This window comes from Balaenoptera acutorostrata, chromosome 3 (assembly GCF_949987535.1).
Source record: "Balaenoptera acutorostrata chromosome 3, mBalAcu1.1, whole genome shotgun sequence".
Taxonomy (NCBI): domain Eukaryota; kingdom Metazoa; phylum Chordata; class Mammalia; order Artiodactyla; family Balaenopteridae; genus Balaenoptera; species Balaenoptera acutorostrata.
The window spans coordinates 104,049,447-104,072,547 of NC_080066.1; the positions used below are offsets into that span (position 1 = coordinate 104,049,447).

The following is a 23,101-nucleotide window of genomic DNA, read 5'->3' on the forward strand; positions in this document are numbered from 1 at the left end:
ACAACAGGGTCCTACTGTATAGCACAGGGAACTATATTCAATATCCTGTAATAAACCATAATGGAGAAGAATTTAAAACAAAAGAAAATACCACATTCTGAATATTTTCATCCTCAATGAGAATAGTGTAAAATAATGCAAATATATATTAGATATTTCATGTCTGGTTTAAGTTCACCTTCAAGAGATGAATGTTTGGTACCTGAAACTTAATCTCAGTCCCTAGTCACATGTCCTTAAAATCAGATAGGAAAGGGCATTTAGAAAGTGTAAGTTTATGGTACAAGAACCAGAACCTGTTCCTCCCACAGCTGTGGCACTAAAAGACCTCAGGTAATACAAGGTATAAACTACCAGGATCTTGGGAAATTTTATTGGCCACATGAGTCCCCCATGTCACTGAAATCATATAAAATCCAGAACTAGATCTGGCTCAGAGATGGAAGCTTTTGTACACATTTTATAAATTTTGAAATATTAATCGGTTTACTAGTCTCCTGTCACAATTTTTCTTCCTCTCCAAAAACAAAACAAAAATACACTGTAATCAACTACCTATCCCCTGACACCTTCTGCCATTTATTCAGGGAGGTCTTATTGCTTTTGAATATTTCAAATAGACTACTGTCAGTTTCCTTGGATAACTATGCCAACTCTCAAAAATAATTTATGATTGACTGATTGATTCCAGATAATGGAAAATAGATATGTTTTGTGTTCCTTATACATGTCCTATTTACTGAGGCTATAATAACCAAGACCAAGGTCTGAGTGCAGAATTATTTAACAAAGTTTTTTTAACTCAGAAAAGTATAAAGCTATTATGCAAATGGATAACCATCCAAAGTCATTCTGCCAAGACTGGGAGAGGGAGCAAAAAAATTTCTAATTTTCTCTTCTTTTCAAGTTTCTTGCTACATGTACCGTAACATTAAATCAATAATATCATGTTCTACAGTTTATATAACTAGAATAGGAACCAATGGATTTTGCATAGTCATATTCCCAACCCAGATAATCAAAGACCTGTTTCAACAAGACCAGATTATTGTTGATCCTTTCTCTCAGCTGGGGGATCTCTACCCTAAGTGGCTGGGAACTCTATTAACAGAAGTGAGCTGCGGTTATTTCCTACAATTAATTTGAATGTTTTACTCCTGAAACTGGTAGATTGCATTATCAAACAGAATCAATGCATTAGTTAAGTACCTCAAAAGAGAAAAGTGATTCCAGTAGTCCTGTTCCATGGCCACACAATCTAAATCAGCTTTGTCCACAAGTAGCTGTGTTGGCATGATCTCTTTCTGGAAGCTAAAACAGTGCATTTATTCATTCATTTTATAAATATTTATTAAAAGCTGTCTAAGTGCAAAGCATTATGCTAACTCCCAATCACTTCTTATAAAGTAACTTCTCAGGCAAATTGATTTTGAGCTGATGACAAAGTTCTGTTGAAACTTGCTGCTCAGGAAATGCTCCTGAGTGAGCCACTTCAAAGAATTCTCTCCTGAGAGAGGTATATAAGAAACGTAGGAGTACAGTAAAGACATGTCTTCTTTAGATCATAAGGCTGATCACAACACTCAAAGCTCATGTAAGATAAAGGTGGCTGTAAATTACATCATGCATTAAAATGTTCTCCTAAACCAAGTTTGAAGACAGTTTTCTTTATAATTTCCAGAATAGTCTCCCTTGAGAGCAAAACAGTTCTGACATAAGCACCTACTCTGAAAAAAAAAAAAAAATACTGCCAGGAAGAAAGAAAAGAAAAAGAGAAGCCATTAAAATGCAGTCTGTATCTCATTCCCCAGGCTCTGGTAAATAGAGACCTTACCATTAGAAGAGAATGTTGACAATCAGAGCTTTCATATACTGTCAGTGGGAGTGATAAATAGTGCAATAATGATGGAACACTGTTTAGCTTAATCTGCTAAAGTTGAAGATACACACACCCTATGATCCAGCCTACAGAAATGCATGCATGTGTGAACCAGGAAAAAGGAACTGTATTTCAGAGTGGCATTATTCCTAAGAGCTCCAAACTAGAAATAGCCAAAATATCTATAGTACAATGGTTTAATAAGTGGTGGTTTATTCATAGAATGTAATAGTATAGAGTGGTAAAATGGACACACTATAGATACACATAACAACATGAATTTCAAAAAACTTACCTTTGAACAAAAGAAGCCATCCAAATACTATATATACCATTATTTCACTTATGTAAAGTATAAAGACAAGCAAAACTTTAAAATTTTGTTTCAGAATGCATACTTAGCTATTAAAATAAAGAAAAACAGGGAGATGATTACCATCAGGAAAGGAGAATGTTGAAATTGGAGGGACAGGGAGCACAAGAGGAGATTCTAGGGTACAAGTGATAATCTATTTCTTGACCTCAGTGGTAGTTACTGCAGAGTTTTATATATAATGAATTAAATGTTAAGCATGTTTCCATACATTTCACAATAAGTAAACGTCTCTATCTACTGATATTCACTAACTCCTTGTGTTTTTACAATCCAACCACTAAGCCAGGACAGTATTTCAGGATTAGACAAAAATAGTAACTGTTGATATATAAATGTTTATGGCATTCCCCAGGGTGGCTTCAGTGCATATCTGGGTCCCTATCTGTCTTTACAATCATTCAATAATTTGATGGTCTTTTTACAGCTCCCAGACCCATGAAAATCTCCAACACCCCCAACAACTCCAGCACCATCACTGGCTTCATCCTCCTGGGCTTCTCTTGCCCCAAGGAGGGACAGATCCTCCTCTTTGTGCTCTTCTCTGGTGTCTACCTCCTGACCCTCATGGGCAATGGTTCTATCATCTGTGCTGTGCACTGGGATCAGAGACTCCACACCCCCATGTACATCCTGCTCGCCAACTTCTCCTTCCTAGAGATCTGGTATGTCACCTCCACTGTCCCCAACATGTTGGCCAACTTCCTCTCGGACAACAAGGTCATCTCCTTCTCTTGGTGCTTTCTCCAGTTCTACTTTTTCTTCTCCTTGGGTTCTACAGAATGCCTTTTCTTGGGTATTATGGCATTTGATCGATACCTTGCCATCTGCCGGCCTCTACATTACCCTACTCTTATGACTGGCCGTCTCTGCATCAATCTTGTGATCAGCTGCTGGGTGCTTGGTTTCCTCTGGTTCTTGATTCCCATCATCATCACCTCCCAAATGTCTTTCTGTGGATCCAGGATTATTGACCACATTCTATGTGACCCGGGTCCTCTTCTAGTACTCACTTGCCAAAAAGCTCCTGTGATGGAGCTTGTCTTCTCCACTTTAAGTCCTCTGCCTCTCATCATTACCTTTCTCTTCATCATGGGGTCCTATGCTCTGGTTCTGAGAGCTGTACTGAAAGTCCCTTCAGCAGCTGGACGAAGAAAAGCTTTCTCCACCTGTGGGTCCCATCTGGCTGTGGTTTCATTGTTCTGTGGTTCAGTACTGGTCATGTATGGGAGCCCAACATCTGAGCATGAAGCTGGAATGCAGAAGATTGTGACTCTGTTTTATTCTGTTGTGACTCCACTTCTTAACCCTGTGATATATAGTCTTAGGAACAAAGATATGAAAAAGGCCCTTAAGAAATTTCTGAGACTATAAAAAGTGTTCATCAAAAAGGCTCTTGAGCAATTAGAGCCCCAAGTTATATTTAACTCATTTACAAAAATTGCATTTAACTCATTTTCAGGTTTAAAAAGTGGTTTTATTCAGATAATTGTTCATCCTAGTATTGACCAAAATTTCAGTCACCCGTGAACATGTATCTGTTGCTTATTTCTTCTTTTTTTTTTTTTTTTTTTAAATTTATTTATTTATTTATTTATGGCTGTGTTGGGTCTTCGTTTCTGTGCAAGGGCTTTCTCTAGTTGCGGCAAGCGGGGGCCTCTCTTCATCGCGGTGCGCGGGCCTCTCACTATCGCGGCCTCTCTTGTTGCGGAGCACAGGCTCCAGACGCGCAGGCTCAGCAGCTGTGGCTCACGGGCCTAGTTGCTCCGCGGCATGTGGGAATCTTCCCAGACCAGGGCTCGAACCCGTGTGCCCTGCATTAGCAGGCAGATTCTCAACCACTGCGCCACCAGGGAAGCCCGCTTATTTCTTCTTTTGGTTCTTGATCATTTGTCCTCTTTCTTACATGCCTCATTTTTTACTGAATGCTAAACATTATATTTAAAAAATTTAAAAACAATGTAACAAAGTTTTCTTTTAGAAGCAGATAGAGTAAGGCAGATCACTTTGATCTCATTTAAAGAGTATTTTCAGGTGTTTTATAAAAATAATCTAAAACAATTTTGCTCTTATTTCTGGGATGTGACCCTTACTCAGGAACATGACCTTTCAGAGATCTCAACTGCAAGCCTGAACTATTCTCAGGATACCTCCACCTTAGCGAGCCCTGGCTTCCTATTCCTGTACTCTTTGAAACCCATGACTCCTAAAACCTCTGCTCAGCTCTTTAGACTCCCAGTTCACTTTCTCCTAGATTTCTTGAAATCTCATCTTGCACAGAATGCCTAAGAAATCCAAAAATGCCTTGAAAAGAGACTACATCATATTTTGAGCCTCACTTCTCTGTGGTCCTCTTTCTCCAGTATATTTTCTCAAAGCCTAGCTGCTTTGGCAGCCACAAACACCAAATCCTTTATTTCCTCAGTTCGGTGAACTGAGGGTAGGGAAATATCCCCCCCCTACCCAGTGAGTGTCATTGTCCTCCGGGAAAAACACTCAAGGTGAATGTAGAACTCATCTCCTTGTTCCTCCCTTCTTGGAATTGTAGCCCCTGAAGTCTTGCCTGTGTTGATTGCTCTCCAGTGCCTTCAAGTGCTTGTTTTATGCACTTTGTCCAGATTTTATAGTTACTTTTGGTAGAAGGGTTAGTTTAATACAAGCTGCTTAGTCATGACCATAACCAGAAATTCTTTTCTATTATATCTAAATTCCACACATTCTTACTTCTCCTCTCACTTTCAGAAGATGATCTTGCAGCATAATCATGCAAAAACCCACAGATCAGAGACAAGTGAATATAGGGACTGGTATAAACACAAATCTAGGATGTAGACCTCATTTCCTTTTCACTGCAAGCAGCTCCAGATTCCTGAGGATTCCACCCTGCAAACAAGGTGGGCAGGGAGAAGGGGGGTTGCTTTCAATAAAATAAGAAAAACCAGGACCCCAGAGAACCTAACACCACCCAGAAAGAAAACTGAATATTAGCCATCCTTGGAAGTTCGTGGCTATGGTTCAGCTGTTGCTTTGATTACACATACCATTTTCTCCAATCCTTAATATATTGCCTGCAATATATTCTCCTTTTGGTTCAAAGGTATTTAATTTTCTGCTAAAGACTCTGCCATCCCCTTCCCTTTGTCTCTCATGAATGGACCTCACACACACATATGCACACATAAACACATAAACATATGCACAATCTCATGGTTCTAAACAAAATTTTAAAGTATTTTAATTCTCCAGGATAGACCATATATTAGGGCACAAAACAGCCTTAATAAATTTTGAAAAATTGAAATCATATATATCTTTTCCAGTTAGAATGTAATGAAACTAGAAATCAACAGCAGAAGGAAAACTGGAAAATCGACAAACAAGCAGAAAGTAAATGGGACAGAAAAAATCACAAGGAAAATTACTTTAAAAACCTTTAAACAAATGAAAATAAAAACACAACATACTAAAACATATGGAATGAAAATAAAGCAGTGCTAACAGAGAAATCTGTAACTGTAAATCCCTACATTAAAACAGAAGAAAGATCAACAATAAGAGGAAAGTGAGAAGATCTACAAATATGTGGAAACTAAATAACACACTTCTAAACAACCATTATGTCAAAGGAGAAATCAAAAAAGAAATAAAAAATTATCTCAAAACAAATAAAAATGAAAACAGAACATATCAAATATTATGGGACGCAGCAAAAGCAGTTCTGAGAGGAAAGTTTATAGCAATAAATGCATATATTAAGAAATTAGAAAGATCTCAAATAACCTAACTTTACACCTCAAGGAACTAGAAAAAGAAGAAGAAACTAAGCCCAGAATTAGCAGAAGGAAGGAAATAATAAGAATCAGAGCAGAAATAAATGAACTAGAAACCAGAAAAACAATAGAAAATATCAACAAATCTAAGGGCTGGTTCTTTGAAAAGATAAACAAAATCAACAAACTTGTAGCTAGATTAAGAAAAAAAGAGAGAAGACTCAAATAAAACTAGAAATTAAAAAGACATTACAACTAATACTATGGAATAAAATCATAAGAGACTACTATGAAAAATTATATGCCAACAAATTACATAACCTAGAAGAAATGAATACATTTCTAGAAACACACAACCTACCAAGACTGAATCAGAAAGAAATGGAAAATCAGAACAGACAAATAATAAGTAAAGAGATTGCATTAGTAATCAAAAAACTCCCAAAACAGAAAACTCCAGGACCTGATGACTTCATTGGAGAATCCTACCAAACATTTAAAGAAGAAGTAACATCAATCCTCCTCAAACTCCTCCAAAATATCAAGGAGAAGGGAACACTTCCAAATGCATTCTAAGAGGCCAGCATTACTTTGGTACCAAAACCAGATAAGGGTAACCCAAGAAAGGAAGACTGTAGACCATTAGCCCTGATAAATATAAATGCAAAAGTTCTCAACAAAATACTAGCAAAGAGAATTCAAGAACACATTAAAAAGACTATACACTATGACCAAGTTGTATTTATCCCTAGGATGCAAGGATGGTTCAACATACACAAATCAATAAATGTAATATATCACATCAATAAAATGAAAAATAAATCACATGATCATCTCAAAAGACAGAGAAAAAGTTTTTACAAAATAAAGCATCCTTTCATGATAAAACCCTTAAGAAACTGGGTTTAGAAGGAACATATCTCAACATAATAAAGACCATCTACAACAAACCCACAGCTAATATATTCACTGGAGGAACAAGGCAAGGATATCCACTCTCACCAATCCTATTCAATATGGTACTGGAAGTCCTAGCTAGAGAAATTAGGCAAGACAAAGAAAGAAAAGGCATCCAGATCATAAAGGAAGAGGTAAAATAGTCATTATTTGCTGATAATATAATCCTATAGATAGAAAATTTCAAAGAATCTGTTAAAAAAAACTATTGGAATTAATCAACAATTTCAGTAAAGTGACAGGATACAAAATCAATATACAGAAATCAATTGTGTTCCTTTACATTAACGATGCTGCATCTGAAAAAGAAATAAAGAAAACCATCCTATTCACAATAGCATTAAAAACAATAAAATACTTTGGAATAAATTTAACCAAGGAAGTGAAAGATCTGTACAAAAAAATTACAAAACTTTGCTGAAAGATATCAAAGAAGACACAAATTAATGGAAAAACATACCATGTTCATGGATCAGAAGAATTAATATTATCAAAATGCCCATACTACTCAAAGCCATGTACAGATTCAACACAACCCCCATTAAAATACCAAAGATATTTTTCACAGAAATGGAAAAAATAATTCTAAAATTTGTTTGGAAGTACAAAACACCCAAGACAATCCTGAGAAAAAAAGAACAACGCTGGAAACATCATGCTTCCAGATTTCAAATTATGCTACAAAGCCATAGTAATAAAAACAGTATGGTACTGGCACAAAAATAGACACATTAACCAATGGAACAGAATAGAGAGCCCAGAGTTAAGTCACAGCATATATGGTCAACTATTATACAACAAAGGAGTCAAAATACCCAATGAAGAATGAATAGTCTCTTCAATAAATGGTGCTAGGAAAACTGGGGAAACATATGTTAAACAATGGAATTGGACCCTTACTCACACCACTCACAAAATTAACTCAAAATGGATCAAAGACTTAAACATAGACCTGATACTATAAAACTTTTAGAAGAAAATATAAGGAAGAAGCTCATTGATATTGGTCTTGACAAGAATATTTTTTTTGGCATGACACCAAAAGCACAAACAACAAAAGAAAAAAATCAACAAATGGGACTACATCAAACTCAAAAGCTTCTGCACAGCAAAAGAAGCAATTAACAAAATGATAATAATGGGAGAAAATTTCTGCAAACCATATACAGATAAGGGGTTAATATTCAAAATATATAAAGAACTCAGTCAACTTAATAACAAAAAAACAAACAACCTGATTTAAAAATGGGCAGAACAACTAAATAGACATTTCTCCAAAAAGGGCAGCAAAATGGCCAACAGGCACATGAGAAGATGCTCAATGGCACCAATCACCAGGAAAATGCAAATTGAAACCAGAGTGATATATAAGCTCACACCTGTTAGAATGGCTATTATCAAGAAGACAAGAGACAATAGGTGCTGGCAAAGATGTGGTGAAAAGGGAACTTTTATACATCGATGGTGGGAGTGTCAATTGGTCCAACCACTATGGAAAACAATATAGAGATTCCTCAAAAAATTAAAAATACATCTATCATATGCTTCAGCAATTCCACTTCTGGGTTTATACGCAAAGGAAATGAAAACAGTATTTCAACAAGATATATGCACTCCTGTGTTTATCACAGCATTATTCCCAACAGTCAAAATATGGAAACAATCCAAATGTCCATCAGCAGATGAATGGATAAAAATGATATGGTACATATACATAATGGAATATTATTCAACCATGAGGAAGGAAAATATCCTCCCATTGCAACAAAATGGAGGCACCCTGAGCACATTATGCCAAGCAAGATAAGTCAGACAAAGGCAAGTACTGTATGATATTACTTACATATGGAATATAAAAAGTTAAACCTATAAAAAACAGAGTAAAATGGTGGTTACCAGAGGATGGGGAGTGGAAAGGGTAAGAGTGATAGTTTGAGGGTACAAACTTGAAACAAGTAGTAAATAAGCCATAGTATAATGAATACAGACAATAACATTGTACTATAATTATGTAATGATAAATATTGTTATATCAGCAGTCATATTACAATATATAAATGTATCAAAGGAATACATTGTACACCTTCAACTTACACAATGTTACAGGTCAAATTTATTCAAATTTTAAAACCCTGAAAAAATTAAATTAAAATTTAAAAATAAAATTAAAATAAGCAGTAGCACAAACAGACAAAAGAAGAAAGATCTCAAGTTAAAACCTAACTTTACACCTTAAGGAACTAAAAAAAAAAAAAACAAGAACAAACCATACCCAAAGGTAGCAAAAGGAAGAAACTAATAAAGATTAGAGCAGCAATAAATAAAATAGAGAATAGAAAATCAACAACAACAAAAGAAATGAAACCAAGAGTTGGAATTTTGAAAAGATCAACATAATAGACAAACCTTTAGCTAGACTGACTAAGAAAAAAAGAGAAAAACTCAAATGAATAAAATCATAAAGTGGAGACTTCACAGCTGATATTTTAGGAATAAAAATTATTATAAAAGAGTACAATGAACAATTATCCATAAAAAAAATGGTTAACCTTGATGAAATGGACAACTTCCTAGAAACACACAACTACCAAGATGAATCATAAAGAAATAGAAAATCTGAATAGACCTATAACCAGTAAGGAGATTAAATCAATAATTTAAAAACTCCTAAAAAAGGAGAGCCCAGATCCAGATGGCTTCACTGATGAATTCTACCAAACATTTAAAGAAGAATGAACAACAATCCTCAAACTTTTCAAAAAAAGTTGAAGAGGAGGGAACACTTTTACCTCATCCTATGGGGCCAATATTATCTTATATCAAAGCCAGTACAAAAAAGAAAACTACAGACTAATATCCTTTATGAATATAGAAGCAAAAATCTTCAACAATATTAGCAAACCAAATTCAACAGCATATTAAAAGGATTATATACCATGACCAAGTGGGATTTCTTCCTGCAAGTTTCAGCATATGAAAATCAATGTAATACACCACATTGGCAGATGAAAGAAAATCTGTATGATCACCTCAATTGATGTATAAAAGGCATCTGACAAAATTCAACACTCCTTTCCTCAAAAAACAAGGAACAGAAGAAAACTACCTCAACATAATAAAAGTCATATATGAAAAACTCACAGTGAACATCATACTCAATGATTTTTTTAAAAACTGAAAGTTTTTCCTCTGAGATTAGGAACAAGACATGAATGCCTAGTTTCACCACTTCTATTCAACATGTTATTGAAGACCTAGCCAGAGCAACTAGGCAAGTAAAAGGAATAAAAGGTATCCAAATTGGAAAGAAAGAAGTAAAATTATCTCTGTTTACAGATGCTGTGATCTTATATGTAGAAAACCCCAAAGATTACATACACACACACCCCTGTTAGAACTTAAAAACAAAGCCAGGAAAGTTACCAGATAAGAAGTCAACAAACAAAAATCAGTTGCATTTTTATACACTAACAATGAACAACCCAAAAGGGAAATTAAGAAAGTGATTTCATTTATAATAGCATCAAAAAGAATAAAATACTTAGGAATAAATTTAACCAAGGAGGCAAAAGGACTTCCATATGGAAAACTATAAAATGTTGCTGAAAAAAAAACTAAAGAAGACACAAATAAATGGAAAGACATCCCATGTTCATGGATTGCAAGACAATATTATTAAGATGTCAATACTACCCCAATGTAATTTACAGAGTCAATGAAATTCCTGTCAAATCTCAATGATGTTTTCTGCAAAAATAGAAAAATCCATCCTAAAATTCATATGGAATCTCAAGGGTCCCTGAAAAGCCAAAACAATTTTGAAAAAGAAAAACAATGTTGGAGGTCTCACACTTCCTGATTTCAAAACTTACTGCAAAGCCACAGTAATCAAAACGATGTGGTAGTAGCATAAAGACAGACATGTAGACCAATGGAATAGAATAGAAATCTCAAAAATAAACCCTCACATATATGGTCAAATGATTTTTGACAAGGGTGCCAACATCATTCAGTAGAGAAAAGACAGTCTTTTCAACAAATGTTGCTAGGAAAACTGGATATCCACATGCAAAATAATGAAACTGGATCTTTATCTTACACTATATTCAAAAATTAATTCAAAATGATTCAAAGATATAAACATAGACCTAAAACTATAAAACTCTTAGAAGAAACACAGGGGAAAACTTTCACGACATTGGATTTGGCAATGATTTCTTGGATACAGCACAAAAAGCACAGGCAACAAAAGAAAAAATAGATAAATTGGACTACATCAGGATTAAAAATATTTGTGCATAAAAGGATGCTATCAACAGAATAAAAAGGCAACCCAAGAAATGGGAGAAAATAGTTACAAATTATATATCTAAAAAAGGATTGATATCCAGAACATATAAAAAATTCCAATAACTCAACAACAACAACAAACAATTAAAAAATGGGCAAAGTACTTAAAAGAGGCAAAGGACTTCTCCAAAGAAAATATACAAGTGGCCAATAAGCACATGAAAAGATGCTCAACATCACTAATCATTAGGGAAATGCATCAAAACTACAATAAGATACATACCATTTCACACTCATTAGAATGGTTATTATCAGAAACAAGCAAACAGTAAGTAAGAATTGGCAAGGATGTGGAGAAACTGGAGCACTTGTACCTTGCTGGTGGGAATGTTAAATGGTTCAGCCTCTGTGCAAAATAGTATGGCAGTTCCTAAAAACCAAGACTTACCATATCATTCAGCAATTCCACTTCTTGGTATATATCCAAAAGAACTGAATGCAGAGGATCAAGCAGATATTTGTACACCTCTGTTCACAGCAGCATTATTCACAATAGTGAAAAGGTGAAAGCAACCCAAGTGTTCTTCAAAAGATGAATAAACAAAATTCTATATACACAAACAGTGGAATATTATTCAACCTTAAAAAGGAAGGAACTTCTGACACATGCTAAAACATGAATAAACCTTGAAGACATTATGCTAGGTGAAATAAGCCAATCACAGAGGACAAATTTTATGTGATTCCACTTATATGCTTCCTAGAGTAGTAAAATTCAGAGGCAGAAAGTCAAACAGTGGTTGCCAGGGTCTAGGGGAGAGTGGAATGAGAAGTTATTTAATGGGTATGGAATTTCAGTTTGGGATGATGAAAAGTTCTGGAGATGGATGGTGGTGATGGTTGCACAACAGTATGAATGTACTTAATGTCCCAAAACTGTACACTTAAAATGGTTAAAATTATCATTTTTGTGTTATGTATATTTTACCACAAGAAAAAATATTTTAAAACCATCAAAAGGACTTCCCTGGTGGCACAGTGGATAAGAATCCGTCTGCCAATGCAGGGGACACGGGTTCAAGCCCTGGTCCGGGAAGATCTCACATGCCGCGGAGCAGCTAAGCCCGTGCGCCACAGCTACTGAGCTTGTGCTCTAGAGCCCGCGAGCCACAACTACTGAGCCCACGTGCCTAGAGCCCATGCTCTGCAACAAGAGAAGCCACCACAATGAGAAGACTGTGCACTGCAATGAAGAGTAGTCCCCGCTCACCACAACTAGAGAAACCCCACGTGCAGCAAGAAAGACCCAGCGCAGACAAAAATAAATTAAAAATTAAATCTTTTTTTTAAAAAAAATCAAAAAAGTAACGGGGAAGTAAAATAATGAAAAGTCTTGAATAATCTAGAAGAAAAGAAAGGAGAAATAAGGGAACAAAGAACAGACAGGAAAAATGGAAAACTAATAGTCTAACAGTAATTGAGGACTGGAAACAAAAATTTACAGTTGTCAAGTATGTGAAGAAAATATACTCCCAGAGAATATTCTACAGAGAAAAAAACTTTTCCTGAAATCAAAAAGAAATTCTCTGGAAATCTGCACAGACAGCTCACCACTGCCTTCAAGACATTACCCCTGCCTTCACTCTGGGAGCCAATTTAACCTAAACTATAATGAAAATTATAGATAAGGAAAGGATGTTACACCAAGGAGTCTTGAGGGAGTCATAAACCAGCCCAAGAGGAATCTGAAGACTTCACAATAATCTCTAAGATGAAACTTTAATTGCACCCTGGAGAGGCTCAACAACACTCCCTTCCCCTTCATTCACCTATGCCCCCTTATTGAAATCTCCTCATGAGGTTCATACCCCATTTTTTTCAGCTACTCTACAGCAAAAGTAACCAACATATAAAACTCACTTGTTGAATTTTCTCTTCTGGGTGACCCAAGTGAAAGATCTGGGTGCCTGGGGGTGATTGAGGTCCCTTGTGTAGCTCTTGATGAAAATATCAGTACGTCAAATGAGGCCCACATCTCAATGACTAATCACAGGGCTGTGCTTCTTTTCACTGGCTATCATATTGCCCAACAGAAGTACCCTGTTGCTACAACTGTTTCTTTTGAGCACTTCAGGAAGGGAGGAAAGGGAGTTTCAGCATTTAACTTTGTATATCCTAGGATGATCAGGGTCAGGGCCCTGGGTTTTGATTCCATGTAAAGGAAAAAGAAGCATCTATGAGAAGATACAGACTCAGTATTTATTCCCAGCTTTGTCTACACTTAGCCTTATCATGAAGGGTAAGTAACTTTTCTCCCTGTCTAGGCATCACTGTATTTTTTCTAAGACATCTACAAATGGATGCTAGCTCCAGTGGAATCACATTTTAATATTAATATACTTTTGCAAACTTTTGTGTGTTTTATGTTTCTGGATATATAGTTTCACCCACTAGTAACATAATAAGTTATGTTATAAGAAATGCTGACTCCAGTGCCCAGCTACTCATCTCCCTCAGTTTAACAATCCCTGAAACTTTCTTGCTTAATGATTCAAAAAGGAATGCCTCATTATTCAGAAATCTGATAAACTATGTAATTTGGTATGAGAAGACTGTTTAGTGTTGTATTCAGTAACTCATTTTCTACAGCGCCCCCAATAAAATATAACTTATTCCCACTTACTCTCATGCTCATCACAGGTAATGTAACACTCCCTTTAATTATTTATTTTCTGCTTCTTGAATTATTAACATTACTATGTTTTAATGTCTTCTTCCTTTATATCAGACCAAACTGTATGTTTTTAAGTGCCAGAATATATAAGGAGGTCAGTAAAATAAATCTGAGCAACCAAAGAGAGTTGCCCATAGCTTTGCTGTGTGATACATTGGAACAGAGTGACTTTTTAATCATTTAGGTTTTTAAATAATTATGCTACAAAATTTATCTTAGCTACTTTGTAATCATATTTGTTGATAGTCCTATTATTAACAACAACAGCTATGAATTTTTTCAGGTCCTAGTATATTCCAGGAACTGTACTTGGCATATATATTCAACAGCATTTTCACAGGAGTGCTGAAAAATAGGTGTTAACTTGCCCAAGAACATGCAGTATGTCATATGCTATTTGAACTCAAATCAATGTGACATTGTCATTTATTTTCCTTTAAGTATAGTGATGTAACAGGACGACTGAGTTAAGTATTACTGGATTTAGTCAATCAGTTATAAACCAGATCCAGTTGTGGTATCTCACCACATAGATTGCAGAGTGACTGTTCTCTTTCTTCCTCACCAATCCGTGTGAGGATCCATTTTTCTCCTAAAATGACATTCTCAGTCCTTCCTAAAGAGGCCCATTTTTCTTTTTGGTTATATGTGGAGCTGCTTCACTCTGCTACTGGACCATCCAAACAAGGAAAGCATTTACATTGATCTCCTATGTGCCCAGGACAGATTTGAAAAACATTTGGGAGGGAAAATCAATAGGATTCGGTGACTGATTGTATATAGGACGTGACAGAATTAGAAAGTGCCTTGAACAACTCAAGTTTCTAGCTTCAGCAAATGCTAAATGGATTAGTGAATGGAGAGTAAGTAGTTCCATTCACCAAGATGTGAATACTAAAGGGGAAGGAAAAGATGGAATAAGAAGTACTGATCAACTATACTCCAATAAAAAAATTTATTAAAAAAAAGAAGTACTGAGCAGAATGGTGATAATAGGCCTGAAATATAAAAGAGGGTAAGTAACTAGGGAGGCTTATATTTAGAATGGACACTCACACATGACAGGGATATGAGGCAAGCTGGTTTAGTAGACCATAGATTTGCTATAAATTTGAGTCAGTCACACAAGACTGCCCAGTGATGTTCAGATTAGTGATGGTGATGTTCATAAATTCAGTAGATTAGCTTTTCACTGACAGAATTGATGGTCTGAAATTCATTCAACCATTAATTCATTGAGCAAGTGCCTACTAAGCACCAGAAACTCAGTCAACTGAGAATATAAATTTAACATAATTTATGAATTATAAAAGTTTTCAGTCTAGAGGAAACATAAAAACATGATTTAGTCATTATGGCACATGCTCTAGTAGGGATATGTACAACATGCTATGGAAATATTAAGCAGGAATTTTTCTTATATATAATAGGGTTTTGCTTTGCTGACTTCAGTAAATGATAGGTACCAAAGGATATCTAAAAATCTTCATCATCAAAAACTAGGACACAATACATTGATTAGTCTAATTATTAAATTTTTAATCATTTAACCTCACTTTATGGGTCAAGTATATTAAGATAGATGCTCAAGAATATTAATTAGAGTACTTACTATAATACAAAACACTGATAACAATCAAAATCTATCACTAGGGAGTTGATTAAATCTATAGAAAACCATGTAGCCACTGAACTGATGATGTAGAGCTATATTTTTGACATGGAAAAAAAGCTAAAATATATTAAATTTAAAAAGCAGATTATACAAGTACCCATCAACAGATGATTGGCTTAAGAAGATGTGATATGTGTGTATATATATACACATATATATAATGGAATATAACTCAGCCATAAAAAAGAATGAAATATTGCCATTTGCAGCAATGTGAATGGACTTGGAGAATATTATGCTTAGTGAAGTAAGTCTGACAGAGAAATACAAATGCTACATGATAACATATGTTGGAACCTAAAACATAATACAAGTGAATCTATATACAAAACAGAAACAGACACACAGACATAGAAAACAAACTTATGGTTACCAAAGGGGAGGGGGGGAGGAGGGAGGAGGGGCAAATTAGAAGTATGGAATTAACAAATACAAAACTACTATACATAAAATAGATAAGCAACAAGAATTTACTGTATAGCACAGGGAATTATACCCAATATCTTGTAATAACCTAGAATGGAATATAATCCACAAAAAAACACAAACAAACTGAATCACTATGTTGTACACCTGAAACTAACACAATATTGTAAATCAGCTATACTTCAATAATAAATAAATAAATAAACAGGTTATAAAACAACATATTTTGAAAAATCTCATTTTAATTTTTAAATAAGAGAGGACTGCAATTCTCCAAAGAGTTAAAATTTGTTTACTCTGGGAAGCAGGATTATTTTTTTGCCTGGTTCTATATTTTTCATGTTCTAATTATTTTTTAAGTACTTTTACTTTGAAAATAAATTTTATTTTGGTAAAGTATATATTGAACATTGTAACATTAATAAACTGAAATAACAGGACGTAAGCAATTTCTATTACAGCATTTGAAATGTTCCAAATAACAATGTTAAAATATATCCTTGCGTTTGGAGAAGGCTTATTGAAAATTTTTTACATGTCTTGTGTATAACCAAAATGAATGAAAAGAAAATATCATTTGTGTTCAGCAAGAAGAATTGATCTTTTGCAACATTTAGAGTAATGTTATGTCTGTTTTTCTACTTGACTTTTGCCAAATGACCTTTCTAAGCTTATTAAGATCCTAAGTTTCCTGGAGGTAGGCAGGTGGGACTGCAGTCAGAAATGTCAAAACCTATCATCTGTGATATGTGGACAACATAAGAATGAATCCTTTTAAGTAACTGAACCATATATTTTGAAATGGTTTATTTTAATGAGTGATCTGTGTAAAATGATTTTAAATTTTTCTTTTTTTTATTGGAGTAAAATTGCTTTACAATGTTGTGTTAGTTTCTGCACTACAATGAAGTGAATCAGCTATATGTATACCTATATCCCCTCCCTCTTGGGCCTCCCTCCCCCCTTTCCCCACCTTGTTTAGGGTAGTAGAGACTCAATTGACACATTAGAGGCATTTACAATAAAAATGTGAAGTAAAGTCAATTCAAGAATATTCTGAGGTAACTGAATTCTGTACTCTCCAGAAAAATTTTACTATGACCTCTCCTCTTGGTTTCTTTGCTGAGACTTATTCACTAATTCACTAATATGTTCTAAGAGAAAATTATTCAGATGTGAACAGCTCAGAGTGCATGATGGACATTCACAGCTCTGGAGTATCTGAGAAGTATGTCAAGTACTTTCCACTTGGGGAGAGATGTCCAAAAAATTAGTTATTCCACTCCTAATTCTTGGCTAAAAATTAACTCAGACTAAAAGGTGTTCTATCAGAAATAATTAATGATGGGTAGGGAAAAGAAATACAAACTGATAACCACCTTGCTCCTTTTCACAGAGGGTAGTGCTTCTGAGTTTCCAAAATTTCAAAGGGAAGAGAGGAGTTTTTTTAACCTAACCCATTGATAAAGAAAATCCAAGTAATGTAAAGATTCTATTGTTATGAACCCAATTTCACTGAAATTTGTGATCACTAGGATTGTTGGTAGGTGGCTTTTAAATAAGAGGTAGGAGTTAATTGATGGGTTATTCCAAACTAATTGCCAAACAGGCAACATAGCTACCTTGCATAGGTTTCCTACAAGTTTTTCAAGAAACAAAACAACTTGTATATTAGTGTTTTCTGTCTTCTCTGCAGTTCTGGGATTCATGAACAATTCAGTGGCAAGCACGGTGACTGAGTTTGTCCTCCTAGGCTTCCCTGGTTGTCAAGAGTTACAATGTCTCCTCTTTTCACCATTCTTTGGGGTCTATATATTTACCATGGTGGGAAATGGGACCATTGTTTGTGCTGTGAGGTGGGACCAATGGCTCCATACCCCAATGTATATTCTCCTAGGGAATTTTGCTTTCCTTGAAATCTGGTACGTTACCTCCACTGTGCCCAGTATGCTAATCAATTTCTTCTCAGAGACAAAAACCATCTCTTTTGTCGGCTGTTTCCTCCAGTTATTTTTACTTCCCTTGGTACAACTGAGGCATATTTCCTCTGCATCATGGCATATAATCAGTTCCTTGCTATCTGCCATCCACTGCACTACCCAACCATCATGACCCAATGCTTCTGCTCTATTTTGACATCTCTTTGCTGAGTGTTTGGGTTCCTTACTCTGTCTCCACTGTGCAGCTCTCTCAATTGCCTTTCTGTGGGCCCAACACCATCGATCACTTTGTGAGTGACATGGACCCACTAATGGCACTGTCCTGTGCCCCAGCTCCTGTCACTGAGATTGTCTTCTATGTCCTGAGCTCCCTCATTACCATACTAACTCTTCTGTACATCCTTGGCTCCTATGCCCTTTTATTGATAACTGTGTTAAAAGTCCCTTCAGCAGCTGGCCGGCAGAAGGCCTTTTCCACCTGCGGATCACATCTGACAGTGGTGTGCTTATTCTTTGGCGCTCTTTTGGCCATGTATGTGAGCCCTACAGCTGATAACCCAGCTGAAATTCAGATTATGACTTTATTCTATTCTGTGGTGACTCCCTTCTTAAACCCCATGATTTACAGCTTATGAAACAAGGAGATGAAGGCTTCACTGAAGAAAGTCCTGAGAATAGAATGAACATAAACTAATCTTACATGAGAACAAGTGAACCATTGTCCAGGCATAAAAGATTAATTAAGAAAGACTTCATATACTGCTGCTAATTCTCCAATGCACACTTTAAAGAAGATATTTTTCAGTGGAGTCCATCCATGTTTTATTCTTCAACTAACCTGGCAGAGCTAAACCATAGCTGATTCAGATTACATTCTAAGTGTAATAATAATATTTTCAACATGAATAACTTCTTAGATAGTAATATGAGGGCATTATATTTGTCCTATTTCACACACTGTTTTAGTTTTTATTTTGGGGGGATGGAGGTGAAGCTAGAACAAGAGAAGTTATCCCAGGTGATCATCATTAGTGTACTCAAGGCATTTCTTAAGACAGTACAATATTTTTTAAAGTGAATAAGTAATCTAATTTAAATGCCTAATGGATTCTTACCTAAAGAATTTAGTAACAGAAAAACTTTCTTATCCCCTTAGCTCTTCATAGTTGAGAATCTTCCAGATTAGGGACAAAGTTTCATGCTTATATAAGTGATGTTTTAACATCATATAAAGCAGTACTTTTTTCATTCAACAAAAATTTATTGAGCATCTACTTTATTCTAGACACTCCTGTAGGCATTAGAGATACACTAAGGCCAAAATGGTCAAAAACACTATCTGTGTGGAGTTTAATTTCTAGTGAGGGACAGACAATAAAAGAAGTAAAAAGTAAAAATACAGCATGTTGGAGAGTGATAAGCAACATGGAGAAAGGGGTTAGGAGGACAGGAAGTGTGGGAGAAAAGGGTGAAATTTTAAATAGGATGATCAGGGAAGGTCACACTGAGAAGGCAACATTTAAGCAAAAGCTTGAAGGAGATGAGGGAATGAGACATGTAGACAGCTGAGGGAAGAGCATTCCAGGCGGAGGGAGGCAAGTTCTCTATAAGATCCTAAGGCGGAATTGTGTTCCAGTAACAGCAAGTAGTTTGATTTGGTAGGAGTAGAGAGATTAAGGGGGAAATTATCAGAGATGAAGTCAAAGAGAGTATACAGAGTGCCAAATTGTGCAGGACCTTGTGAGCCATAGTAAGAACTTTTAATTCTGTATGAGATGGGAAGCCTTTTTGAGCAGAGTTTTGAGCAGAGGAGTAACATAATCCCATTTACATTGTAAAATGGTCATGCCCCTGGTTGCTGTATTGACAGTAGACTAAAGAGAGGCATGGGCATTTAAAAACTCTTATTTCTAGTTGTCAAATAAAACTTGTTATTTCTTTTTTAAAGGAATTTGTATCTGCAAGCTGATCTTGAGGATATATATTTGGGGAAGGGGAAAAGTCAGGGAACTTGCTTGCCCAAGAGGAATGGAAAGTCCTCCTAGATCCTCAGACAGGAAATTCTAATTATAGAATGACATTTTCATGACAATCTTGAGAGATAATGGAGTTAGGAATCCACTCTTGAGGCTCTTGAATCACACTTAATCATATTATGATTATATAGACATTTACAAAATATTTTCATGTCTATTATCTCATTTCATTCTCATATCAGCCCTATGGAGAACAAAAAGGTAAGTATGTATCTAATACTTGAAGAAATGAACTCACCAAGCTCTTAGAGCTAGTAAGTGAAAACACTCAGGCTAGGACCTAGATTTTCTGAGTCCTAGTTTTCTATCTAATACCCCACCACCTTCTCTTTAGGTTCAACTCTGTTCCCACCCAGTGCCCCCATTTTATCCCAGGTCACTCCGTTTCACATGATGTCTGAATAATCTTCTCCACCATTTCCCTGCCTATCCCGGGCCTCTTTGTTTTCCTCAATATATCACAGCCTGGAGCATGGGGGAAGGTCACAAGAAATAGGCAGGAGGAATAGTTAACAATTCTAGACAGAGTTTCCCAAGACCTATCGGCATGAAGTTGCAGAGCAAAGAACACACACTTCCCGGGGGTCATCCTTGGAGATCAGCAGCCCCTATGTCTGACCTCTGGTCAAGGCTCCTACTAGACCTCAGCAGAGAACCCAAATTCTGACCCCTGATCTATCACCAACCAGCAGTATGATCCTGGGTCTGTTTCTTCTTCTGTGAAATGAGCACAAATATAATTTTCCCACTAAGACATAGAATTTCTGTGGAAACCAAAATGACATAAAATCAGAGCCTGGTTTAAATGAAGCAGCAGAGGTTATAAAAGGAAAACGATTTGTCCAAATTTCTACAGCTTTTTTCAGAGTCCCATCCAACCTAAACTCCCAGCTTCAACTGTTCTGAGGGCCCCAGACTGCCAGCTGCTTCCACAGCTCCATGCTGTAGGTGAAAACACTGGGGAAATGATAATGTGCTGTGTTTGATATATTACTATTATTGTTATTATTATTATTTATAGTCCATATAAAGATTGTTGTGAGTTCTTGTCCTATAACAGTATGGCTGGTTTATATGCTCTGATCTTCCTTAAAAATAGAAATGACTGGGCTTCCCTGGTGGCGCAGTGGTTGAGAATCTGCCTGCCAATGCAGGGGACACGGGTTCGAGCCCTGGTCTGGGAGGATCCCACATGCCGCGGAGCAGCTGGGACCGTGAGCCACAATTACTGAGCTTGCGCATCTGGAGCCTGTGCTCCTCAACAAGAGAGGCCACGATAGTGAGAGGCCCGCGCACCGCGATGAAGAGTGGCCCCCGCTTGCCACAACTAGAGAAAGCCCTCGCACAGAGACGAAGACCCAACACAGCCATAAATAAATAAATAAATAAATAAAAATTAAAAAAAAAATAGAAATGACAAAATTTAATTATTAAAAAACCAAATTAAAAAAAAAAGTCTTCTAGATGCTGAAATCTAAGCCTACTTTTCTAGATAACAACATCACCTAAAACTCAGCTTCAAGTGTCAATTATCCCTGCAAATATCATTCTTAATCCTCTCTCCAAACCATGCTCAACTAATCCCTGATCCTACTGAAATCCTTCCCAAACTTAGAAGCTATTTCAAACATACCCATCCTTAACCCAGACTTTAATGATCTATACAGTGGTTGTCAAACTTCAGCATGCATCAGAATCACATGAAAGTTTATTTAAAAAGAGGTTTGTGGGCCCCAGACTGAGAGTTTCTGACTCAATAGGTCGGGGTAGGGCCTGAGAACTTGCATTTTAACAAGCTGTCAAGTGGCGTTAATACTGCTGGTACAGGGACTACATTTTTTAGAAGCTGCTTTGTTCTTACACAGCCTCACTCCTAAACTCAGTAGTGTTCTCTCCTTGAGTTCTTGCTATGATTGAATTCATCTTCCTCTCAGGGTCTCTGCCTCATCTTGTTTGTTCTCCTTCACCTGATATCAATGAAAGAAATCATACTTCCCATCTCTGAACCATTTACAGTGCTAAACTTTCATTTTCACTAATGTTGCATCATGTCAGTCAACAGCATTACAAATCCACTTTTACAGAAAACTCAATATTTTCAAACAAATGTGTTCAAGCTATCCTTAAAACTGAAAAAGGAGATTCTTTATCTTATGTCGAATGTACCAAAATTAAGTAACTATATATAGACGAAGAAACTTTTTAATTTAAGTCCTTACAGGTTAGACACCAAGAATGAAGTGGATGTACTTTGGAGAAAAGATCACATACACACACACACACACACACACACACACACACACACACACACACACACATATGCACATATATTCTTTCTCTCCTTTTTTCTCTCCTCTCCCATTAACCTGTCCCACTCTCCACCTGCCTTCCCAAACTCAGATCAGTTCTTTAGAGGAAGATTATCACCACAAAGAGGAAAATATTCCTGGCTTCTGTTGGATATTTATCCAGACCTCTGTGTGTCACTAGTTAAACCACTGGGAGAAATATAAACAAATATAGGTAGGATTAGATGCATGCACAGAAATACATGCACAGGGAACTAGGTGCCTCCCAGGGAGCACACTGGGGAATCATGGATCCTATTCAAGAGAGACCTGTAAACTCTTAATAATCACTGACATGAAAAATACATTTCATTTGGTTCAGAATACTAAAGGAAGCAAGTCTCTGGAGCCACAAATGCGGCTCTCCATCCATGAATGAGCTTTTTAGATTGGGTAATGAGTACAATCTTGTAGGTAGAGATGCTCTCACATCCTCCTCTTGGAGACAGAAACACCACCAGGTATGTAAGGAAAGTCTGCCTGCATCAGTGCATCATTCCTTCTGTACACCCACTGCTGTAAGAGCATGCTATCCTTCTGTAAATCTGTTAACTCTTTGTTCCTTTGTTCTTTGTAGGAACAATGTGTTAGGGCCTGCAGGTCTCTTGTCCCAACATACTTCTAAGGAGTTCTTAGTGAAATACTCACAATAAGGGCTCACTCTGGTATCACA

The 23,101-nt window shown here is 36.2% G+C and overlaps 2 protein-coding genes and 1 pseudogene across 4 annotated transcripts in view; 2 read left to right on the top strand and 1 right to left on the bottom strand.

Moving 5' to 3' along the window:
- Positions 1 to 23,101, bottom strand: part of LOC103011163 (olfactory receptor 4K2) — a 156,077-nt gene that overhangs the window by 113,871 nt on the left and 19,105 nt on the right. The window contains exon 1 of one of the 3 annotated variants that reach the window (XM_057543899.1): positions 1,210 to 1,248. The exons of the other annotated variants lie outside the window; for them this stretch is intronic. The gene's annotated coding sequence lies outside the window, so the exon portion shown is untranslated. Of the gene's footprint in view, positions 1 to 1,209; positions 1,249 to 23,101 lie in introns of those variants that run through there. 3 annotated transcript variants of the gene reach the window in all.
- LOC103012601 (olfactory receptor 11G2-like) lies at positions 2,642 to 3,626 on the top strand. The gene has a single exon (XM_028166117.2). The coding sequence runs from the start codon at positions 2,691 to 2,693 to the stop codon at positions 3,624 to 3,626; it is 936 nt and encodes a 311-aa protein (XP_028021918.2). The 5' UTR covers positions 2,642 to 2,690.
- Positions 17,809 to 18,727, top strand: LOC103012884 (olfactory receptor 11H7-like; annotated as a pseudogene).

What these genes read in the sequence shown, in the direction of transcription:
- LOC103012601 (XM_028166117.2), top strand. Translation starts at nt 2,691, where the DNA reads ATGAAAATCTCCAACACCCCCAACAACTCCAGCACCATCACTGGCTTC.